Source organism: Lissotriton helveticus, chromosome 1_1 (assembly GCF_964261635.1).
Source record: "Lissotriton helveticus chromosome 1_1, aLisHel1.1, whole genome shotgun sequence".
NCBI classification, from domain to species: domain Eukaryota; kingdom Metazoa; phylum Chordata; class Amphibia; order Caudata; family Salamandridae; genus Lissotriton; species Lissotriton helveticus.
This window is the reverse complement of record NC_136057.1, coordinates 1,637,049,088-1,637,068,238: the sequence shown is the minus strand read 5'-3', so window position 1 is coordinate 1,637,068,238 and position 19,151 is coordinate 1,637,049,088. Positions and strand designations below refer to the sequence as shown.

The window sequence follows — 19,151 nt, the reverse complement described above, 5'->3', positions numbered from 1 at the left end:
GCTTAGGAGTGTAGAAGTTGATGCGGTTGTTGAGGTAGCTCGGGCCTTGATCGTGCAGGGCTTTGTGTGCGTGGGTGAGGAGACGGAAGGTGATTCTCTTGTTGACGGGGAGCCAGTGCAGGTCTCTCAGATGTCCGGAGATGTGGCTGCGTCGGGGGATGTCGAGGATGAGTCTGGCTGAGGCGTTCTGGATCCGCTGGAGTCTCTTCTGGAGCTTGGCGGTGGTTCCGGCGTAGAGGGCGTTGCCGTAGTCCAGTCGGCTGGTGACGAGGGCCTGGGTGACCGTCTTCCTGGTTTCGGTGGGGATCCAACGGAAGATCTTCCGTAGCATGCGCAGGATGTTGAAGCATGACGAGGAGACGGCGTTGACTTGCCTGGTCATGGAGAGGGAGGAGTCCAGGATGAAGCCCAGGTTGCGTGCGTGGTCTGTCCGTTTGGGTGCGGTGCCCAGGGCGGGGGGCCACCAGGAGTCGTCCCAGGCGGAGGGCGAGGAACCCAGGATGAGGACTTCCGTCTTGTCTGAGTTCAGTTTCAGGCGGCTGGTCGTCATCCACTCGGCTACATCTTTCATCCCTTCGTGAAGGTTGGCTCTGGCGGCGGCGGGGTCGTTGGTCAGGGAGAGGATCAGCTGGGTGTCATCGGCGTAGGAGATGATGTTCAGGTTGTGTTGGCGTGCGATGGTCGCGAGGGGGCTCATGTAGATGTTGAAGAGGGTGGGGCTCAAGGAGGATCCTTGAGGGACGCCGCAGATGACTCCGGTGGCCTCTGACTTGTACGGTGGTAGACGGACTCTCTGTGTTCTTCCGTTGAGGAAGGAGACGATCCATTCCAGTGCCTTCCCCTGAATTCCGACGTTGCTGAGGCGCTGCACTAGGGTGCGGTGGCAGACAGTGTCGAAAGCCGCGGAGAGGTCTAGGAGGATGAGGGCCGCTGTTTCCCCGTTGTCCATCAGGGCTCGGATGTCATCGGTGGCAGCGATGAGGGCGGTCTCGGTGCTGTGGTTGGCACGGAAGCCGGACTGTGAGGGGTCGAGGGATCCATTCGTCTCGAGGAAGACGGCCAGCTGTTTGTTGACGGTCTTCTCGATGACTTTGGCTGGGAACGGGAGGAGCGAGATAGGGCGATAATTCTTGAGTTCGGTGGGGTCCGCAGTGGGTTTCTTAAGTAGAGCGCTGAGCTCGGCGTGTTTCCAGCCCTCCGGGAAGGTGGCGGTGTCGAAGGAGGTGTTGATGATGTCCCGCAGGTGGGGTGCGATGACAGCGTCGGCCTTGTTGAAGACGTGGTGAGGGCAGGGGTTGGTCGGAGATCCGGAGTGGATGGAGTTCATCATGCGGACGGTGTCATCGGTGCTGATCGGAGTCCAGGCGTGGAGGGTGGTGGTGGGCGGCGGTGCTGCGGTCGTTGTGTGCGATGGTTGAATGCTGAAGCTGTTGTGAATGTCCGTGATCTTGTTGTGGAAGTAGGAGGCGAGGGAGTTGCAGAGGTCTTGCGATGGGGTGATGTCGTTGTTTCCGGCGCTAGGGTTGGAGAGCTCTTTCACGATGTTGAAGAGTTCCTTGCAGTTGTGTGCGTTGTTGTCCAGCCGGTCCTGGAATGCAGTTCTCTTGGTGGCGCGGATCAGTTGGTGGTGCTTTCGGGTGGCGAGCTTGAGGGTGGTCATGTTGTCCGGTGTTGGTTCCCTTCTCCAGACTTTCTCGAGGGCTCGGCAGTCCTTCTTGGAGGTCTTGAGTTCGTCTGTGAACCATGGGGTTTTCTTGCTGCCGGGTCTGCTGGGCGGGGTCCTCAACGGGGCGAGTTCGTTCGCGCAGTTGCTGATCCACTTCGTGAGGTTGTCGGCGGCCTGGCTGGGGCGTGGCTGAAGGCGATGTCTTTGCTGGATGAGAAGACGGCGTCGAGTGTGTGTCCGGCGAGGTGGGTGGGGGTGGTCACCAGCTGCTTGAGTCCCAGGTTTGCGAGGTTCTCCAGCAGGGTGGTGGTGTTGCGGTCGTCGATGTTCTCCAGGTGGAAGTTGAGGTCCCCGAGGAGGACGTAGTCGGCCGAGGGGAGGGCGAGCGGGCTGATGAAGTCGGCGATGTCCTCGCTGAATTGTGTGCGTGGTCCCGGGGGTCTGTAGATGAGGGTGCCTCTGAGGGTGGTCCTGGGGTTGACGTGGATCTGGAAGTGCAGGTGTTCGGTGGGTGCGATGGTGTCGTCGGTGTTGGTCGTGATGCGGATGGTGTTCCTGTGAATGATGGCGATGCCTCCTCCTGTCTGGTTGACGCGGTCTCTCCGGATGATCTTGTAGCCGTCCGGGATGGCGATGGCGATGTCGGGCGCTGAGGAGGCGTTCATCCAGGTTTCCGTGAGGAAGGCGACGTCAGGGTCTGTGGTGTCGAGCAGGTTCCAGAGCTCGACGGCGTGTCTGTGGATGGAGCGGGTGTTGAGCAGGATGCACTTCAGGTGGCTGCTGTTGTTGCTCGTCTTGGTCTTGGTGGGTGCGGGTGTGGTGCAGGTCCGGATGCAGGTGTACTTGCAGGAGCGGCAGCTGAAGGGTCCGTGGGTGCGTCTCGGGGTGGCTTGGTAGCATACCGGGTTTCGGCCGGCGTTGAGTGCGATGAGGGTGGCGGCGTCGTACATCCGGCGGGTGGGCTGGGGTCGGTGGGGGCCAAGGGTCCTGGCACTGGGCGCGGTCCAGGCGCGGACGGGCGCAGACGGGCTTACCTTTGGCGCGCCTTCGGCGCACAATCGGCGCGCCCGCTACGCGTCAACACTGCGCGTGCGCACGGTCGCCATATATGGCGAAGTGCGAGGGAGGGCGGAGCAGCTGGGAGGCGGGGAGGGTACAGAATGCAAAAAGGGGCGGGGTTTAGCGGCGGTGGCGGGAAGCGGGGAGCGGGGAGGGAAGAGACGGGGGCAAAAACAGGCAAAATGAGGGGAAACAAGATAAAAATACAGAAAACAAAAGATAAATGCAAAAACAGTTAAAACACCAAAACAGATGAACAGAGGCAGGCAGGAGGCGAGCACGAGGTGAGCGCGGCGGCTGGCCGAGCAGAGAGGCAGGCGGGGAGGCACTCGCAGCAGCTGGTGGCCGTGCGGCGCGGGGGTGTCCTAAACTAGGACACACTCACCTGCGTCGCACGGTCGCCATATATGGCGAAGTGCGAGGGAGGGCGGAGCAGCTGGGAGGCGGGAGCGGGGAGGGTACAGAATGCAAAAAGGGGCGGGGTTTAGCGGCGGTGGCGGGGAGGGAAGAGACGGGGGCAAAAACAGGCAAAATGAGGGGAAACAAGATAAAAATACAGAAAACAAAAGATAAATGCAAAAACAGTTAAAACACCAAAACAGATGAACAGAGGCAGGCAGGAGGCGAGCACGAGGTGAGCGCGGCGGCTGGCCGAGCAGAGAGGCAGGCGGGAAGGCACTCGCAGCAGCTGGTGGCCGTGCGGCGCGGGGGCGTCCTAAACTAGGACACACTCACCTGCGTCGCACGGTCGCCATATATGGCCAAGTGCGAGGGAGGGCGGAGCAGCTGGGAGGCGGGAGCGGGGAGGGTACAGAATGCAAAAAGGGGCGGGGTTTAGCGGCGGTGGCGGGAAGCGGGGAGCGGGGAGGGAAGAGACGGGGCAAAAACAGGCAAAATGAGGGGAAACAAGATAAAAATACAGAAAACAAAAGATAAATGCAAAAACAGTTAAAACACCAAAACAGATGAACAGAGGCAGGCAGGAGGCGAGCACGAGGTGAGCGCGGCGGCTGGCCGAGCAGAGAGGCAGGCGGGGAGGCACTCGCAGCAGCTGGTGGCCGTGCGGCGCGGGGGCGTCCTAAACTAGGACACACTCACCTGCGTCGCACGGTCGCCATATATGGCCAAGTGCGAGGGAGGGCGGAGCAGCTGGGAGGCGGGAGCGGGGAGGGTACAGAATGCAAAAAGGGGCGGGGTTTAGCGGCGGTGGCGGGAAGCGGGGAGGGAAGAGACGGGGCAAAAACAGGCAAAATGAGGGGAAACAAGATAAAAATACAGAAAACAAAAGATAAATGCAAAAACAGTTAAAACACCAAAACAGATGAACAGAGGCAGGCAGGAGGCGAGCACGAGGTGAGCGCGGCGGCTGGCCGAGCAGAGAGGCAGGCGGGGAGGCACTCGCAGAAGCTGGTGGCCGTGCGGCGCGGGGGCGTCCTAAACTATCTTTAAATCTTTAAAGCTCCAAGGATAGGGTTATGGCCACCCACCCACAACCAAAAAGGGTAATGTAAAACAAAACCACAAATATCATAAAAAGCAGAATATATCCTGAGCTAAACTTGGATGTCAAAAGAGTTCTTCAAATAAATCTCGAACGAGAAGTGATCTTCATATCTTCTTTTAATTAATGATGTATTTCTTCCTGAGACAAAAAAGCCGCCAACACGTGTTTCGTCGTGGTGAATAAACCATAGACTTCTTCAGGGCTATAGTTAAGTCATGTATATATGAGTTGGAACGTAATCTCCACAAATGAGAACACTAAAAACTAATTATTTGTTTGAGGGCTCCTAAATCATTCTCAATATGACGATCCAACTCCAAAGTCAGTGATGAACTCCCGGTCTCCTTCACGTGCGTTGTGAAGCCAGTAAACGGATCCAAATCGTGGCGTGTAGCTACACACCACGATCTTCACAACACACATGAAGGAGGCCGGGAGTTCATCACTGACTTTGGAGTCGGATCGTCATATTGAGAATGATTTTGGAGCCCTCAAACGAATAATTAGTATTTAGTGTTCTCATTTGTGGAGATTACGTTCCAACTCATATATACATGACTTAACTATAGCCCTGAAGAAGTCTATGGTTTATTCACCACGACGAAACACGTGTTGGCGGCTAGTTTGTCTCAGGAAGAAATACATCATTAATTAAAAGAAGATATGAAGATCACTTCTCGTTCGAGATTTATTTGAAGAACTCTTTTGACATCTATATTTAAGTTCATACTAATGATTGTCGGGATGAATAGATAGGCAAGTGTAGACGAAGGGATTGTTGATTTGTATTGGTAGAGCTTCAAAGAAGGAGAGGTTGGGATTTTTTAATTGAGGTGTAGACAATTTTTAGAAATACAATGATTTCTACCCTTTGTTGCATAACCTCTGGCCAGCAGACAGAAACCACCTGCACCACTGGGGTTGCCAGCCCTTCCATATGGAGTACCCAAGAGCCAGCCCAAGCGAGCTCCTCACCTCGATCAGTCAGCTGAACCTCTTTCCTGTGGTGAATCCTGCAGTGGTATGTGGATCCTCTGCATGTCTGAAGACAGGTCCTCTGCTTGATTCTCTGTGTCCTTGCAGGATGCTCCTGTAGAATCGTCTCCTGTTTGGGAAAGGAAACAGGGCTTAAAATGTGACCAGTGATAAAAGAAATTGATTAGAATATTTTAAATGGACTCATTTCTGAGCTGATGATCCATCAGTGAAGTTTGAGCAAGGGTTCAGCAATACATTTTGGTATCATTGCATGAACAAAGGTAATTAGACGGGTCACTGAAGGATAAGAGTTGGAACCAATAGCTTCATAACATTAGAGATTAACACTGGAGTAAAGAACAGGCACCTCTACAATAAAATGGCTATGTAGAGTTCACAGGTTGCAATAAACACTTTGATCTGGTACTTCTAGCCGCAGATGCCTTTTTGGATTGAATGAAGGACTTTGATTATTTTATCAAATGTCCAAATGTATTTGAGGACTAGTGTATATAGGTTTCTGAAAGAAAGAGTAAAAATTGAGTGACAAAGATTTCAAGAATAGATGGATCGGGACAGCAGAAGACACAAATGCATATAGGCATGTGGTGTGTGTGTGTGTGTATGTGGGTGTGATCTCCAATCAGTTGCTATTTTCATATTGTAGGTTTAGCACAGCTACAACACAAGTGACCCTCTGGACACTGCAATGTCTTCTGGACATGAGAATCCCTAGGAAGTCCACAACAAAGCCAGCTCTGGGACGCGCATGGGAGTGGCCCGGGCAAAGACCAGGCCAAGAGTGGGCCCGTCTGCACCCGTCAGCAGCCGGAAGAGGCTGGGCCTGCTCTCTTGGCCCCCAGCCAGGTCCCGTGGTTTAATCTCTCCGTGACAGAAGCAGTGGCATATCTCGTACTGGAAGACTTTGCAGTATGTAACTTAGTTATTGTTATCACTAAGTCTTCTTTCCTGTTGTTTCAGCCTGTATAGTGATAATGGGGAAAAGTAAAGCTGTGCCTGTCACGGCACCTACGGTCTCAAGCCACGCAACTATTGACTCCTTTCTGGTAGAATCGGTGCAGGCCTTTTCAAAGGAAATTGACTGGGCTGAAAGGCAACTGTCAGGAGGAACCAGAGGCTCCACTTTTCCATTGCCTCTGGAGGCCCTGCACACGGATGCCATAAGTGTGCAGGGGATTGAGCCTGTTGCTTCTTTGCCAGATCCATTTGGCCCTGTATCTATCCCGGGCCCTGAGGCCCTTCTCCATGGCACGCCCATGAGTAGGCCCTCCCTAGCCTCACCTTCTAGTACTGCCATGATGCTACCTGCCAAACAGAAGCACAAGACCAAAAAGACTGAACATCTGCCAGACACATCAAAGGGTTTGGCGGCCAATTTGTGAGCAACTGTCTCGAGACCATGGAGGACTTTTGGGCTCCTGTAACACAAAAATTAACAGACATTATTACCGGCTTCTAGAGATATATTAATTTTTTTTATTTTTTTTTAAACAATTTTTATTGCAGAATCAGGAACTTACAATCAAAGAGGCAATCCTGCCTGTATCAGCCAATCGCCGGTCCTCATTCAGAAACAAGATTATACACAGCCATTCAGCCCACATCCCGGAGGCAGGGCGGCGACAGCTAGAGATCCGTATAGAAGCCAGGCGAGAGTACAATAATATCGATGTTCACTTGAGACCAATACAGTGAGGCGCACATAAGAAATCTGCTTTTCTCTACCTACCCTATCCCTAACCCCAACCGATAACACAGCCCCCCCAACCACCATGAAGTGTAATGCACTAGGTCAGTTTCCTCATCCTCGCCTAATTAAACATACCTAACGTGCCCAACTGCCTGTCCACTGCACGCCATCCACTCACAACAATCATCGCCAGACGTGCGGCAGGGGCCCCCCCCTCCCCACCCTGCACCCACCCCCAAGTCTCTCGCCGGTGTGAGCCGAATTCAGGATGAATACACAGTACTCAGGAGCTGAGGGGAGAACTCTCTTACAATCGTGCGGCACCTGGAATCTACAATAAGTTTCAGTCTTCCTGGCCTCCCTCTCGCGAGTGATACTCATGCAGTGCAAGTACTAGACCCTCCCACATCCGTGCTGCCTCCAAGCTCTTCTCATCAGCCGTTCGAATTGCCTGTCTAAGCCTGACCATGCTTTCGCTTCTGGCCCACTTTTCTAGTTCTGTTGCCCAGCGCCTACTGGAGGGGCCCTCCAATGACTTCCAGTGCCAGGTGATCTCTCTCTGGGCCAGAATGAGTCCTAGGTCTATGAATTTACTGGAGATCTTTGTTTTCTTGGTGTGTGGGAACCAGAGTAGTAGACAGGTCGCTTTATCAAAAGTCAGCTGTCTATCCGTCACGCCCTCCAATGTTTCTCCCACTTCCATCCAGTACGAGCCCAGCTTCGGGCAGTCCCACATCATGTGGTCTAGCTCCGCCCCCTGCAATAAGCACCTTGGGCATGCCGCTCCCTGGACATGGAAATGCCGTTGTATCTTGCCTGGTGTTAAGTAGGCCCTATGTAGTACAAAGAAATGCACTTGTTGGAAGCGTGCATTTCTACACCCTTTCCATGCCCTCCTTAAAATTTGACCCCAAGTTGCATCCGGTATAGGTTTCCCCACACTCTCCTCCCATTTCAGCTTCAACGTCGTAAGGGGCACCAGGTTTTCATAAAGCAGGCGAGAATGCAAACACGTAATTGCTTTAAACGTCCCTGCCGACATCACCACATATTGGCACGCCATCGTGGTTGTAGGCTCTAATTGCCCCACCTTCCAATGTTTCCTTATGGCCGCAGTCACGGCCATATATAGCAGGAAATCGCCAGCAGGGATCCCAAAGAGGTCCTGCACCGTACTGAAGGGAAGCAACTCACCATCGGCATATAGGTCTCCCACCATGTGGAGCCCCAGCTCTTCCCATTCCTGAAGGGGGGACCAGTCCCCTCCATGCGGTAAGGCCGTCAGCATTCCCAGAGGTATCTCCGGGGCGTACGGATGCACCGCTCCCGCACGCTTCTGACTTCTATTCCAGCACAACCGTATTGTTCTTTCTTCAAGCGTTAGGTGGCCTACATCAAGGCGTTGTTGTAGGATGATATAGGACAATACATGTCTCTGTATCCCCGTCCCGCGGAGCAGGTCAGGGCCCCTAAACTCTCTAGCTACTTGTTGCGTAAGGATCTGCAGCTGCGCCGCCAAATAATATAATTCGAAGTCCGGCACCGCCATACCCCCTTCCGGTTTCGGTCGACGCAGTGTGTCCAACGCCACCCTTCTCCTTCCGCTCCCCCATAGGAACCCGATAGTAAGGGTCCGTAGATCCGCAAAGATCCGAGGCGGGATCCACAGTGGCAACGTCCTGAAAAAATACAGGAGACGCGGCAGGGCCACCATCTTGAGCAATGCTACTCTGCCAACCACCGACAACGGGAGAGTGGCCCAAAATGCTACCGAGCCCCTCAGGGCTCTAATGCAGCGTCCAATATTGCCCTCCAACAAGTCATCAGTCCTATGATAAATCCGCACTCCCAGATAGGTGAAGCAGGAGCCCTCCCAGACCACCCCCACAGGCAGCGGTTGCTGGGGCGCATCCGCCCTCAGCGGAAAAACACAAGCTTTACGCCAGTTTACTCCGAGGCCCGACAGAGCCCCAAAGGTATCAAGCATTGCCACCGCCGACCCCTACGCACCAGACGTGTTCTCCAGGAACAACAAGAGATCATCCGCATATAACGAGATGTAATGGCGCTCACCGCGACAGACGACCCCCTCATACGCCGCTCCCGTCCTAGCGCGAATCGCCAAGGGTTCAATCGCCAGCGCGAACAACAGAGGGGACAAGGAACAAACCCTGTCTCGTGCCCCGCTGCACCGGGTACGCCGTCGATATCACTGAGCCCAGTCGCACCCTGGCGGTAGCCGAGGAGTACAAGACTCTCGTCCAGCGCCGGAACCCGTTGCCCATGCCAAACTTCTCTAGAACTCTATCTAGGTAGGCCCATTCTAAGCTATCAAATGCCTTTTCTATGTCAATAGACAGTACCGCCGGCCAGTCGCCCGGGTCCAGTTCGCTCCCCAAAACACGAACCAAACGGCGGATATTAACCGAAGTGTTCTGGGTGGGGATAAAACCAGCCTGGTCTTCATGAATCAACGTTGTCATATAAGGCAGCAATCTGGTGGCCAAGATTCGGCTCAAAATTTTATAGTCCACCGCCAACATAGATAACGGTCTGTACGAAGTCACATCTGTGCTGTCTCTCCCCGGCTTCAGCAATGGTACCACCAAAGCCTCCCGCATAGAGCCGGGTAGGCATCCTCGGTTCAGTGCTTAATTATAACACCAGCAACCGGGGCGCCAGGGTGTCAATGTATGTAGCATAAAATTCAACTGGGAAGCCATCCACTCCAGGAGTCTTTTTCCTCGCCATCTTTTTAATTGCTCCCCTAATCTCAGCTAGCGTGATCGCGGCGCCCAGGGCCTTAGCGTCCTCATCTCCTAACTGTGGAAACTGAATTTCCGCTAGGTAATTCTCCATGTGTACGTCCTCCGCCACCAATCGACTCCGGTACAGGGTCTCATAGTACTTCGTAAAGCACGATAAGATCGCCAACTGGGAGTAAACCGTGTCTCCGGAGTCCGTTCTTAGGCTCAGGACCGAGCACCCCCTAGGATCTGGGTTAGCCAATTTCGCTAGCAACGTACCCACCTTGTCACCCTCCTCATGTACCCTTGCTGTATACTGCTTATAGTCATAGCATCGTAACCTTTCAGTTTCCGCTGCCACCAATTCCTTAGCTTCCAAAAGCTGCGCCTGCAACGCTCCCTGTTCAGGTCTTTGTAATTCTATCTTCCTCAGTGCCTCCTCTGCCTTCAGAACCTCCTCTAAAACCACTTTCCTGACTCCGCAGTGTTTACCAATGCACAGCCCTCTCGCTACTACCTTAAATGCGTCCCACTCAAGTCCCCGTGACGAAGCTGATCCCTCATTAACCGCGAAGTACGTCTCCACTCCCTCCAGGACCTCCGCTCAAAATACCTGATCTTCTAGCGTATCAGGGTTCAATCGCCAATTGGGAATCGCCGTTCTCGCCCGTTGCCAATGGAGAGAAAGCAGCTGGGGGTTATGATCAGCAATGGTCCTAGCTAAGTATTCAGTATGCGATGCCATGTTAGCAGTGTTAGGGTCACAGAGGATCGCGTCTATCCTGACATGCAGCTCGTGGGGCCCAGAAAAGAAGGAGTAGTCCCTGTCAGCAGGGTGTTGCCCACGCCACACATCCATCAGCCCCCATTCATTCTGCCATTCCAACCTCCGGCGAGCCACCCTATGTACTAAGGATTCAGCCAGCGGCGGATGGGACCTGTCCAGTGCAGTATCCGTAATGGAGTTAAAATCGCCCCCTAGTATGATCGGCCCTGCCAAATAGTGTGCCAATGCACCTGAAACGGCATCAAAGAATCGGGGTTGGTCCACATTCGGTGCGTAAACACTGCAAAGTGCCACCTCTCTGCCAAAAAGCCTCCCCATCACTCCCACATACCTACCCTCTGGATCAACCATCTGGCTTGTGACTTGAAATGGGGTTCCAGCCCTCACCCAGATCAGTCTAGAGATATATAAACTAGATAGGAGAACATTTTGGCCTTCATTGACAATGCACCCTCTCCCTACCCTTGCAGTCTCATGTCACCAATGTTGATGTACCCTCTATTGACTATCCAAGGTGCAGTCAGCCTTGTACTTGCATCCCTACATCCCTTGTCCAAAGGAGCCTGACAGCCCACACCCAGTGACATGATTCTCACCCTTTTTACATTAAATCGGCCCCCGTTAGTCAGCGCCCTTCCTTGCATACCTCTGTTGTAGCAGCCCAGTCATCTTATCCTCTTGATAGCGGCATCTTGTTGCCATTAATCAATCTTCCCCCAGCCTTTTGTCCCTATACCGTAGTTCAGACTGGGGTTTCCGGGCTTGTTACTCCTAACCAGGAAATTACAGGCCAGCTGAGCATTAAGGTTTCTCATTTGTTAGGCAAACACACAACATTTAACATGGGAGACCATAAGAACATATTGATGGTCTGTATGATTTCTTGGATAGGGCCCTCCCGGAAATACTTCGTCGGAGACGGTGTGTTTGTCAGTGTTAAATACTAACTGTGGGCAGAGAACTCCGCTCCACCTGCGGAGGGTGCAGAGTTTTAAAACACACAACATGATGGACGGAATGTTGCACATTGGCAACACATTCACCCCCAGTCACAGATCTGGGTTTAATCCATCATTATTTTGCTCACCACGCCACCCCAGTTCAGACATGGCCATATGCAAATCAGCCTTGACCCTGTGCCTCATGGGAACAGTCCAGCCTGAACTGCCAAGCCATGTCTTCCCTGGACCGGAATCAAGCATCCTAGGCCCGGTTTCTGACTATCAGCCGTCATCACCCGGGATAGCTTGACTACAGTGGCGTAGTGAGCACGGGACCCATGTCTGGGCATACCCTTCCCACATAGGGCGAACAGCAAAACACACAAGATGATAATTATAGGCAGAGACTTTAATTGTAAATTTTAACCAGTTGTGGGATTGGAAACCAGTCTGGAAGATAGGTAAGTGGTGTCCCACCTTTGGAGTCTGGCATTTCCGTACCTTGCACAACCGCAATGGCCCAACTGATTCCATTAGTTTCAGGACAGAGTCTGAGGGCCTGCAATGGCAGGATACCTCAGATAGACTGAGTGCCCACACATTCAAGAGACGTCCTACTAGGAGTAGAATTGACTACATAATGGTCAGTGTTAACTCATGGGGTAACCTAATCGACCTAAAAGTAGATGTTCGAGATGACAGCGATCACTTCCCACTATGTTTAACAATAGTGGGATCCCTTTTCGAAACCTGGACTCTGGGAAATAATGCTAACGCTATAAATTCAATTTAGCCGATAGTTAGCAATAATCGTAGAGCTCTACAATGGCCTTCTATCGCAGGTAACCATGAGGTTATGACGAGTATCTATAATACCTTCTCAGATGTTTTAGCCCCTTATATAGATACATCCATGCGAGTGATCCCCATTGTGCAGATCCACTGTACTATGATAGATAAATTGAAACCACACTTGAGCAAAACCCCTAGAGAACACGAGCCAGCCAGTACTGACATCCACCCCTCGCACATTCAATGGTATAACAATGAGCGCCGTAAAGCCAAAACTGAACTGCTAGCGGCTGTGAGATCCAATGACAGTGAAGTATTAAGGCATAGAAGGGCCAAGTACAAGAAATTACTAGTGCAAACAAAAAAGGTTTGGGACGATCGTATCTAGAATGACCTTAACTTTGCAAAAAAAATAAGGATCATGCGGGCTTTTGGAAAATACTAGCCAAGGGCAACAAAATCGGAAGTACCAGTTTCGATCTCTTTTTGGATCAAGGCACTTGGCATAGACACTTTTCGACCCAGTACTCAAATGCTACTATCCAACTGACACATGGCCATCGATCGAAGGCAAACTGCCCCCTAGAAATCACACAGAGTGGACCAAACATTTATCCCTATTTTAGTTTAGATGATACAATGGCAGCAATAGACGCTGTCAAGCAAGGGAAAGCCCCTGGTCCCGACAAGATACCCGGCAACCTACTGAGACATGATAAAACAGTATGGGCACCATAGGTAAATCTTTTATGCAATGCTGTGCTGCAGGAGCTTCTATACCAGAGTCCAGGAAAGGGGCTGAACTAATCCCAATTTTTAAAAAGGAAATTAACAAGATCCTGCCAATTACAGGCCTATAAGTCTAATAGATACCTTACAAAAGATATATGCAAAACAGATTCTATCCTCGCTCAATAACTGGATAGAAGAAAATAACATTCTATCACAGTATCAAGCTGGGTTCAGAGTGAGAATGAGCACAACAGATCAGGTCTTTAGACTTCTATGTATAGGCTGGAAATACACAATTTTAATGGGAGGACACCTATACATAGCATTCATAGATTTGAAGGCCTTATGCCCATGGACTCCGTTTGGAACTCCCTTGAAATCGAGGGAGTCCCTGAAGATCTTCTGGCACAGATAGTGAGGCTGCATGAAGACAATTATACAAAATTCAGATGGGGACCCAGGGGCGAACTTTCAGAGGCGATCCCTATAAAAAGAGGAGTAAGGCAGGGATGTGTACTGGCACCCACTCTTTTCTCATTATATGTAAACAAAGTTGTGAAACATCTCCAAGGTTGCAAACATGATTCGCCAAATCTCGGAGGGGGGCCAGCACCGGCTCTACTATTCGCCGATGATACCATTTTTTTATCACAAACTCCAAAGGGATTACAAAATCAAATGAATTTCTTCAGTGAATATTGTGTTTTAAATGGCTTTGAAATAAACTCTAACAAAACCAAATTCGTGGTGATAAAACCGCATAAAACCTTTAAGAAAAATATCACAGTTCAAAAACAAAAGCTAGAATATGTGTCCAATTTTAACTACCTTGGTATCACACTAGACACAACATTGACATGGAGTCCACACTTACACAAATGCAAGGCTACTTTTCTCCAAACTTCCATGACAATACTGAAAAAGCATCAGAAAAGTGTATCCAAGTCAGTGTCTCCCGCCTTGGAGGTTTACAATTACAGGGCAAAATCCGCAACTCTATATGGCGCAGAGCTCTGGGGGGCCACTAGGCATAGCATGCTCACCGGGGAGAAAAGCAAGTTCTTAAGGAGGCTACTACATTTGCCTGTACACACACCCATGATTACGATCATGCAGGACCTCAATGTAAAGTGCATAAACCAACAAGCCACATTGAGACCTCTGTTATTCTGGATCTATTTGTTGCTTACAGAATAACTTAAAAACTATCAAGAGGGACTAATTGAGATCCTGAGACTCGATCACCTTACACACTAGGTCTTAACTATTTTTGAGATACACCCAGTATATTAACAACACTTTCAAAAAAGCTTTTGAAAAATACATACAGGGCATACATGCAAAACAGTATCTATAATTGTTCTGAAATAGGTAGGCTAACATCCCAGTGTCTACTAGTAAAACCACTCCCCTTTTTTAAACAATATCTAGATGAAGTTCAACCGCAACTGGCTAAGTCAATGTATATGAAGTTTCACTTCGAGGTCCTACAGGTTAATTGCAATACAGCTAAATGGCTACATAACAATAGTGATCACTATTGTCCCCTATGTCTGATTAATGCAGTAGAAAATGACTGTCATATATTATTTTTTGCCCAGTGTATGCCAAAGGAAAAAACTGGATCAAACCCATCTGCCGAAATTTGGGAATCAGGTTACATTCGGGAGCTCTTAGAATTTTTAAAACAGATACATCACAGAAAATAGTTTTTAGTATAGGTAGATATTTATTAGCTGTTAACTTTAATTGTTTTAATATGGTATATTGCACTAGTATGTACAAGCACTCTATTGCACTTGCACTTTATTAATTTTTGCCTCAAATTAACATTCCGTCTATGACTGAGCATTATACAACAGCACTAGAACCAGAATCTATGTCTTATATTTACAACTGATGTATCTGTGGTTTATTATAAGATAAGTTATGAATACATGATTGTCACTGGAGAGATGTGGGCCCTTTTTAATATCTGATTTTAATTATTGTATTGTATATATATGAATTGTATAAATTTGCATATTTTATAGTTTTTCACACTGAATAAATATTATTAAATAGAAATAATATCGACTCATTATGGCCCAAAGAGCTAAAGGATTTGTTTTTCAAGTAAACCACTGCTCATCGCAGAAATATTGAGCTCCAGAAACCGGCAGTGAGAGGGTATGTTCTGCTGAAATCAGTGCAGGGAATGGAGAATTACTCTTTTATCATTACAAGTGCAAGTGATAGGTTTCTGGTGGCCCAATTTAGGTCCAATCAGATTCATCATCTCCTGGCTACCCAGCCCGGTTATATTCACTCAAACTCGGGAGGGCCCTCTGGCCGCAAATCTAAGTCTCCACAGGATACCTCACATTTTGTACTTTCGTGTAAATATTTTAGTCACACTAGGAGGCAGTTTCTCTGAACATTTTTTAAATCTTTAAACTTCAGGCAAGCCCGTGTGGCACTCATGAACTTACAGCTCCTGCCCAACAAACCCTTATTGTAGTCACAAACTTCCTGCAGGCTGCTTTTAGATCAATACAATCAAGACCAAATTGATCATGGTGTGGCCCTATTTTCCTTTATTGTCTTTTTAGCAGGATGCAATCAGGTGTCTATATTTTAAATTATTTATGGATTTGTAATGACTGTATTTTGTACCATGATTTTATCTTTCATAGCTGTGATCGCATCAGAATAAAGATTAATTTCATTCACTCACTCATAGTAGGTTCAGACATACACTCTGCCTTCCTTCTGAAGACTTAGGGGCATATTAACAAGGGATTTATCTCTGCTTTTTTGGCTTTAAAAGCCAAAAAAGCAGATATAAAACTAGCGCCCTATCAGCAACAGGGTGCTAACACGCAAATTTGCATGTTAGCACCCTTTTACTTTACGCTTCCCCTTGCATCTCTAATGAGATGCAAAGGGAGCATTGCAGAGTAAAATAATAGGAGAAATGTCACCAAGCGACATTTCTCCTATTATCAAGGATATCGCTAACCCTGTTAGTGATAAAGAAAGCAGCGCTTACCACAGTTAATGCTGCTTTTTTACATCTGGTATTTTTCTGACTTAGCCATGATATCCTATGTAAGGTGGATATCATGGCTAAGTATCTCTATCCCTTTCAGCAAGCTATCGCCAAACCTTGTGGGATTATCGCTGTATTTCCAGCGATAATCTCACAATTGGCAGCTTGTGCTCTGAATTTTATCGCTTTGGAGATAAGCGTTGCTGATAGCACGCTATCTCCGCGATAAAATTCAGAGTTGGCCGGCGATAATTATCCTAGCGCTAAGTGCGCTTAGCGATAATTATCGCTTGGCCTGGTTAATATGCCCCTTAGTACTTGATCACCACTGGCCATGTGAACACTGGACCAAATTTTCCCAGCTGGAAAGTCCACTTGGTAAAATCACATGAGGTTTTGTGTGCACCAGCAGTGAGGCCTCGTCCAAGTCAACATTTTTCTAGGGCAAAGTTGTAGCATTTGATGCTCTCCCTGCCATCAGTTAAACTTCCCCTTCCCTCCACTATCCTCTTGCCTCCCTAAGCCAATATTCAGTCCCTCAAACTCATATAACAACTGGTCAGAACAGGAAGTAATAGTGTGCATTAATCCACATTAATCCACATGGAACTAGGAATACTGTGCGTAATTCTGCCTGGTAAATCCCAGTCACACAGTAATTACACATTCCATGGAGAATAACTCATAATAGTAGGAATTCCATTAGGAAATTCTAACTAGTAACGATAATTTTGACTGCTCAGAATTTCCATGTAGAGTTCCTCTTCTGTGTAATTAGGGGCTTGGAGTTGCGGCACTCAAGGATGAAGTGTTGAAACCAATAAAGGTTCACTAACAGAATATTTTTGTAGTGTTCATGGCACATACTGGGTACGTTAGCAGTACGATGTCCTCAGGGGCGTAACACAGGCCCCCTCAGCCCACGCGGTGCGGGGTGGCCCCTAGCTCCAAGGGGCCCTCTCGGCACTGCACTCTGGCCGGAGAGCTCCTGATTGAGCCCGGAGGGGGCCCCCCTAAGTACCGTGCAGGGAGCCCCCCTCACTTTTCGTTACGTCAGTGGATGTCCTGAGTTGGAAACTCAACATGTAACACTTAGAATACTGGGTGAGTATTCTAAGTCAATTGGAGGAGTAGCTGTTGGTGGATGTTATGTTATGTTATGTTAAAATTCTTATACCGCGCACATACACCGAAACGGATGCACAACGATTCTAGTGTGGCAGATCTGTATGGAATAAACAAGCATTGAATTTTACTGTAAACAGAGTTGCTTGTTCTTCCAAGGTGAGGCAATAACCACATCTTTGTTGGTGATGACCTGGAGCTGCCAACGGACCCATGTGTGATGCAGGAATCTCTGGTGAACAAAACTGCAAGTTATCTAATTTGACCCCTCGAGTGAGAACACTGTCTTTTTGGGGATAATTATGTAGTACACAGTGTTGTGCTGTGTTGGGTACATGTACATTTGGTTGAGTGCATACACAGGGCTGTGTGCAAGCACGCCAATGGGGCCATGTGCTACGTATGTCACAACGCTGGATGTTAGAGCTGCCATTTTAGTAAAGGTTATTAATGAGATTCAGGAGCATAACCTCCCATTACCAAGTGGGACTTCGGAGCCACCTTTTTCAATTGGGAACACTTTGATAATTGTTTAGCACATTATGCACTCTGTACAAGCAGGAATCACCACTCTATTCAGCGTAAGCTAAATACACACTAAAACATAACTTGTGCTCACCCTTCGGTAGTCTGGCACAGAGCAGTCAGTCTTATCTATATAGGCAATGTGTAAAGTATTTGTGCAACAGACACACACACACAGTAACACAATGAAAGCACCACAAAAATACTCCACACATACTTAGTAAAATATATTATATTTTTACAAGTAAAACAAGGCCAAAACGACAAAAGTAGAATAAGTAGAACTTGAGTTATGAATTTTTAAAGAATAAATCAAAATATAGTGCTTATCAGCAAATAGCGCTTAAGAGTTACTTGAGGTGAAGCTGGCCCGTGGTGAATCTAAAGTTCATGCTGACTGCGATGGAGGTCAGGCTGGCTACAGGACTTATGCCGGTCCTGCTGAAAAGGAACCTTGAGGGGCGGAAGCATCGACTTCGGAGACTCGGTTAATCGGTTTCAAACCGCGCCAGTGATAAAGGCTTCATAGACGAACCCCTTTATGCTGCTAGCAATGCATCGTCGTCGAGCCACACTGCCCATTATTATTGAGCCACGCAGTGTGTTGAAGCGATGTCGCCGATCAGCTCCTGCATCGGCACTAAAGGGCAATGTGTCGGTTTCGATTAGCTCAAAGTCGTCACTTCATCGATTTTGATGGTTCTGGACAGCAACACTCACTTTCAGGGCCACAGGACTGGATTGGCACCACTTAGTAGCGCTGGACTCACAGGTGGCAGAGTCTTGGTGCTGTTGCAGGGTTGTGGGGAGTCTTTGATGGCCCTGAGAAGTCAGAGCAGGCTGAAAGCCAGCAAGCCCTTGGAGTCATTCTAGGTTCAAGTGAAATGGATTCAGTAATTGTACTCAGCAGGGCAGAGATCGGCTAGCTGCTGGGCAGCACAGCAAAGCAGAAAAGCAGTTATTCTACAGCAGCAGTAAAGCAGAGTGTCAATCCTTGGGGCACAGTGGTCTTTACTCCTGGCAGAGTTCTTCACAGGTCCAGTAGTGTACTGCCTTGGTAGGGTCAGAGCCCCAGCACTTATACCTCTTCAAAGAAGGGTCTTTGAAGTGCACACAGGTCCTTTCTTCCCAGCCCTGGCTGCAGACTATCAGTAGAGGGTAATTAGCCCTTAGTTTGGGAAACAGGATACTGCCTATTCAGGTGTGTCAGCTTCCCTCCTCTCTTCCAGCCCAAGAAGAGCTCTCAGTATACAGATGAATGCCGATGAGTTCTCAGTCCCACCTACCCTTCCTTTGTTTTTGGCTGTCAAGAGGGAATGTACAAAGTGTAGAAATACCGATTTTTTAAAAGTTGCATTTCTAAAAAAAGTGATGTTAAATCTAACTGTACCATTAAGGAGGATTTATCATTACCATTCTGAAGATAAAAAGATGATGCAGCTACTCCTTTATGATCAGGAATTAAAGATTAAAAATGTTTTAAGGAATTCCCAATGATAACCTATGAGAGAAGTAGGCCTCAAGGTAATAGGCCATGCAAAACATAACAGTGC

General features: G+C 48.9%; 1 protein-coding gene across 2 annotated transcripts in view; it reads right to left on the bottom strand.

Annotated features, from left to right (window-relative positions):
- The window catches only part of PPP1R1A (protein phosphatase 1 regulatory inhibitor subunit 1A), a 519,576-nt gene that overhangs the window by 6,428 nt on the left and 493,997 nt on the right, over window positions 1-19,151 (bottom strand). For both annotated transcript variants that reach the window (XM_078688653.1, XM_078688644.1), the window contains one exon: window positions 5,205-5,334. In XM_078688653.1, coding sequence (XP_078544779.1) covers window positions 5,210-5,334 — 125 coding nt within the window. In that variant the 3' untranslated portion in view covers window positions 5,205-5,209. The remainder of the gene's footprint in view (window positions 1-5,204; window positions 5,335-19,151) is intronic.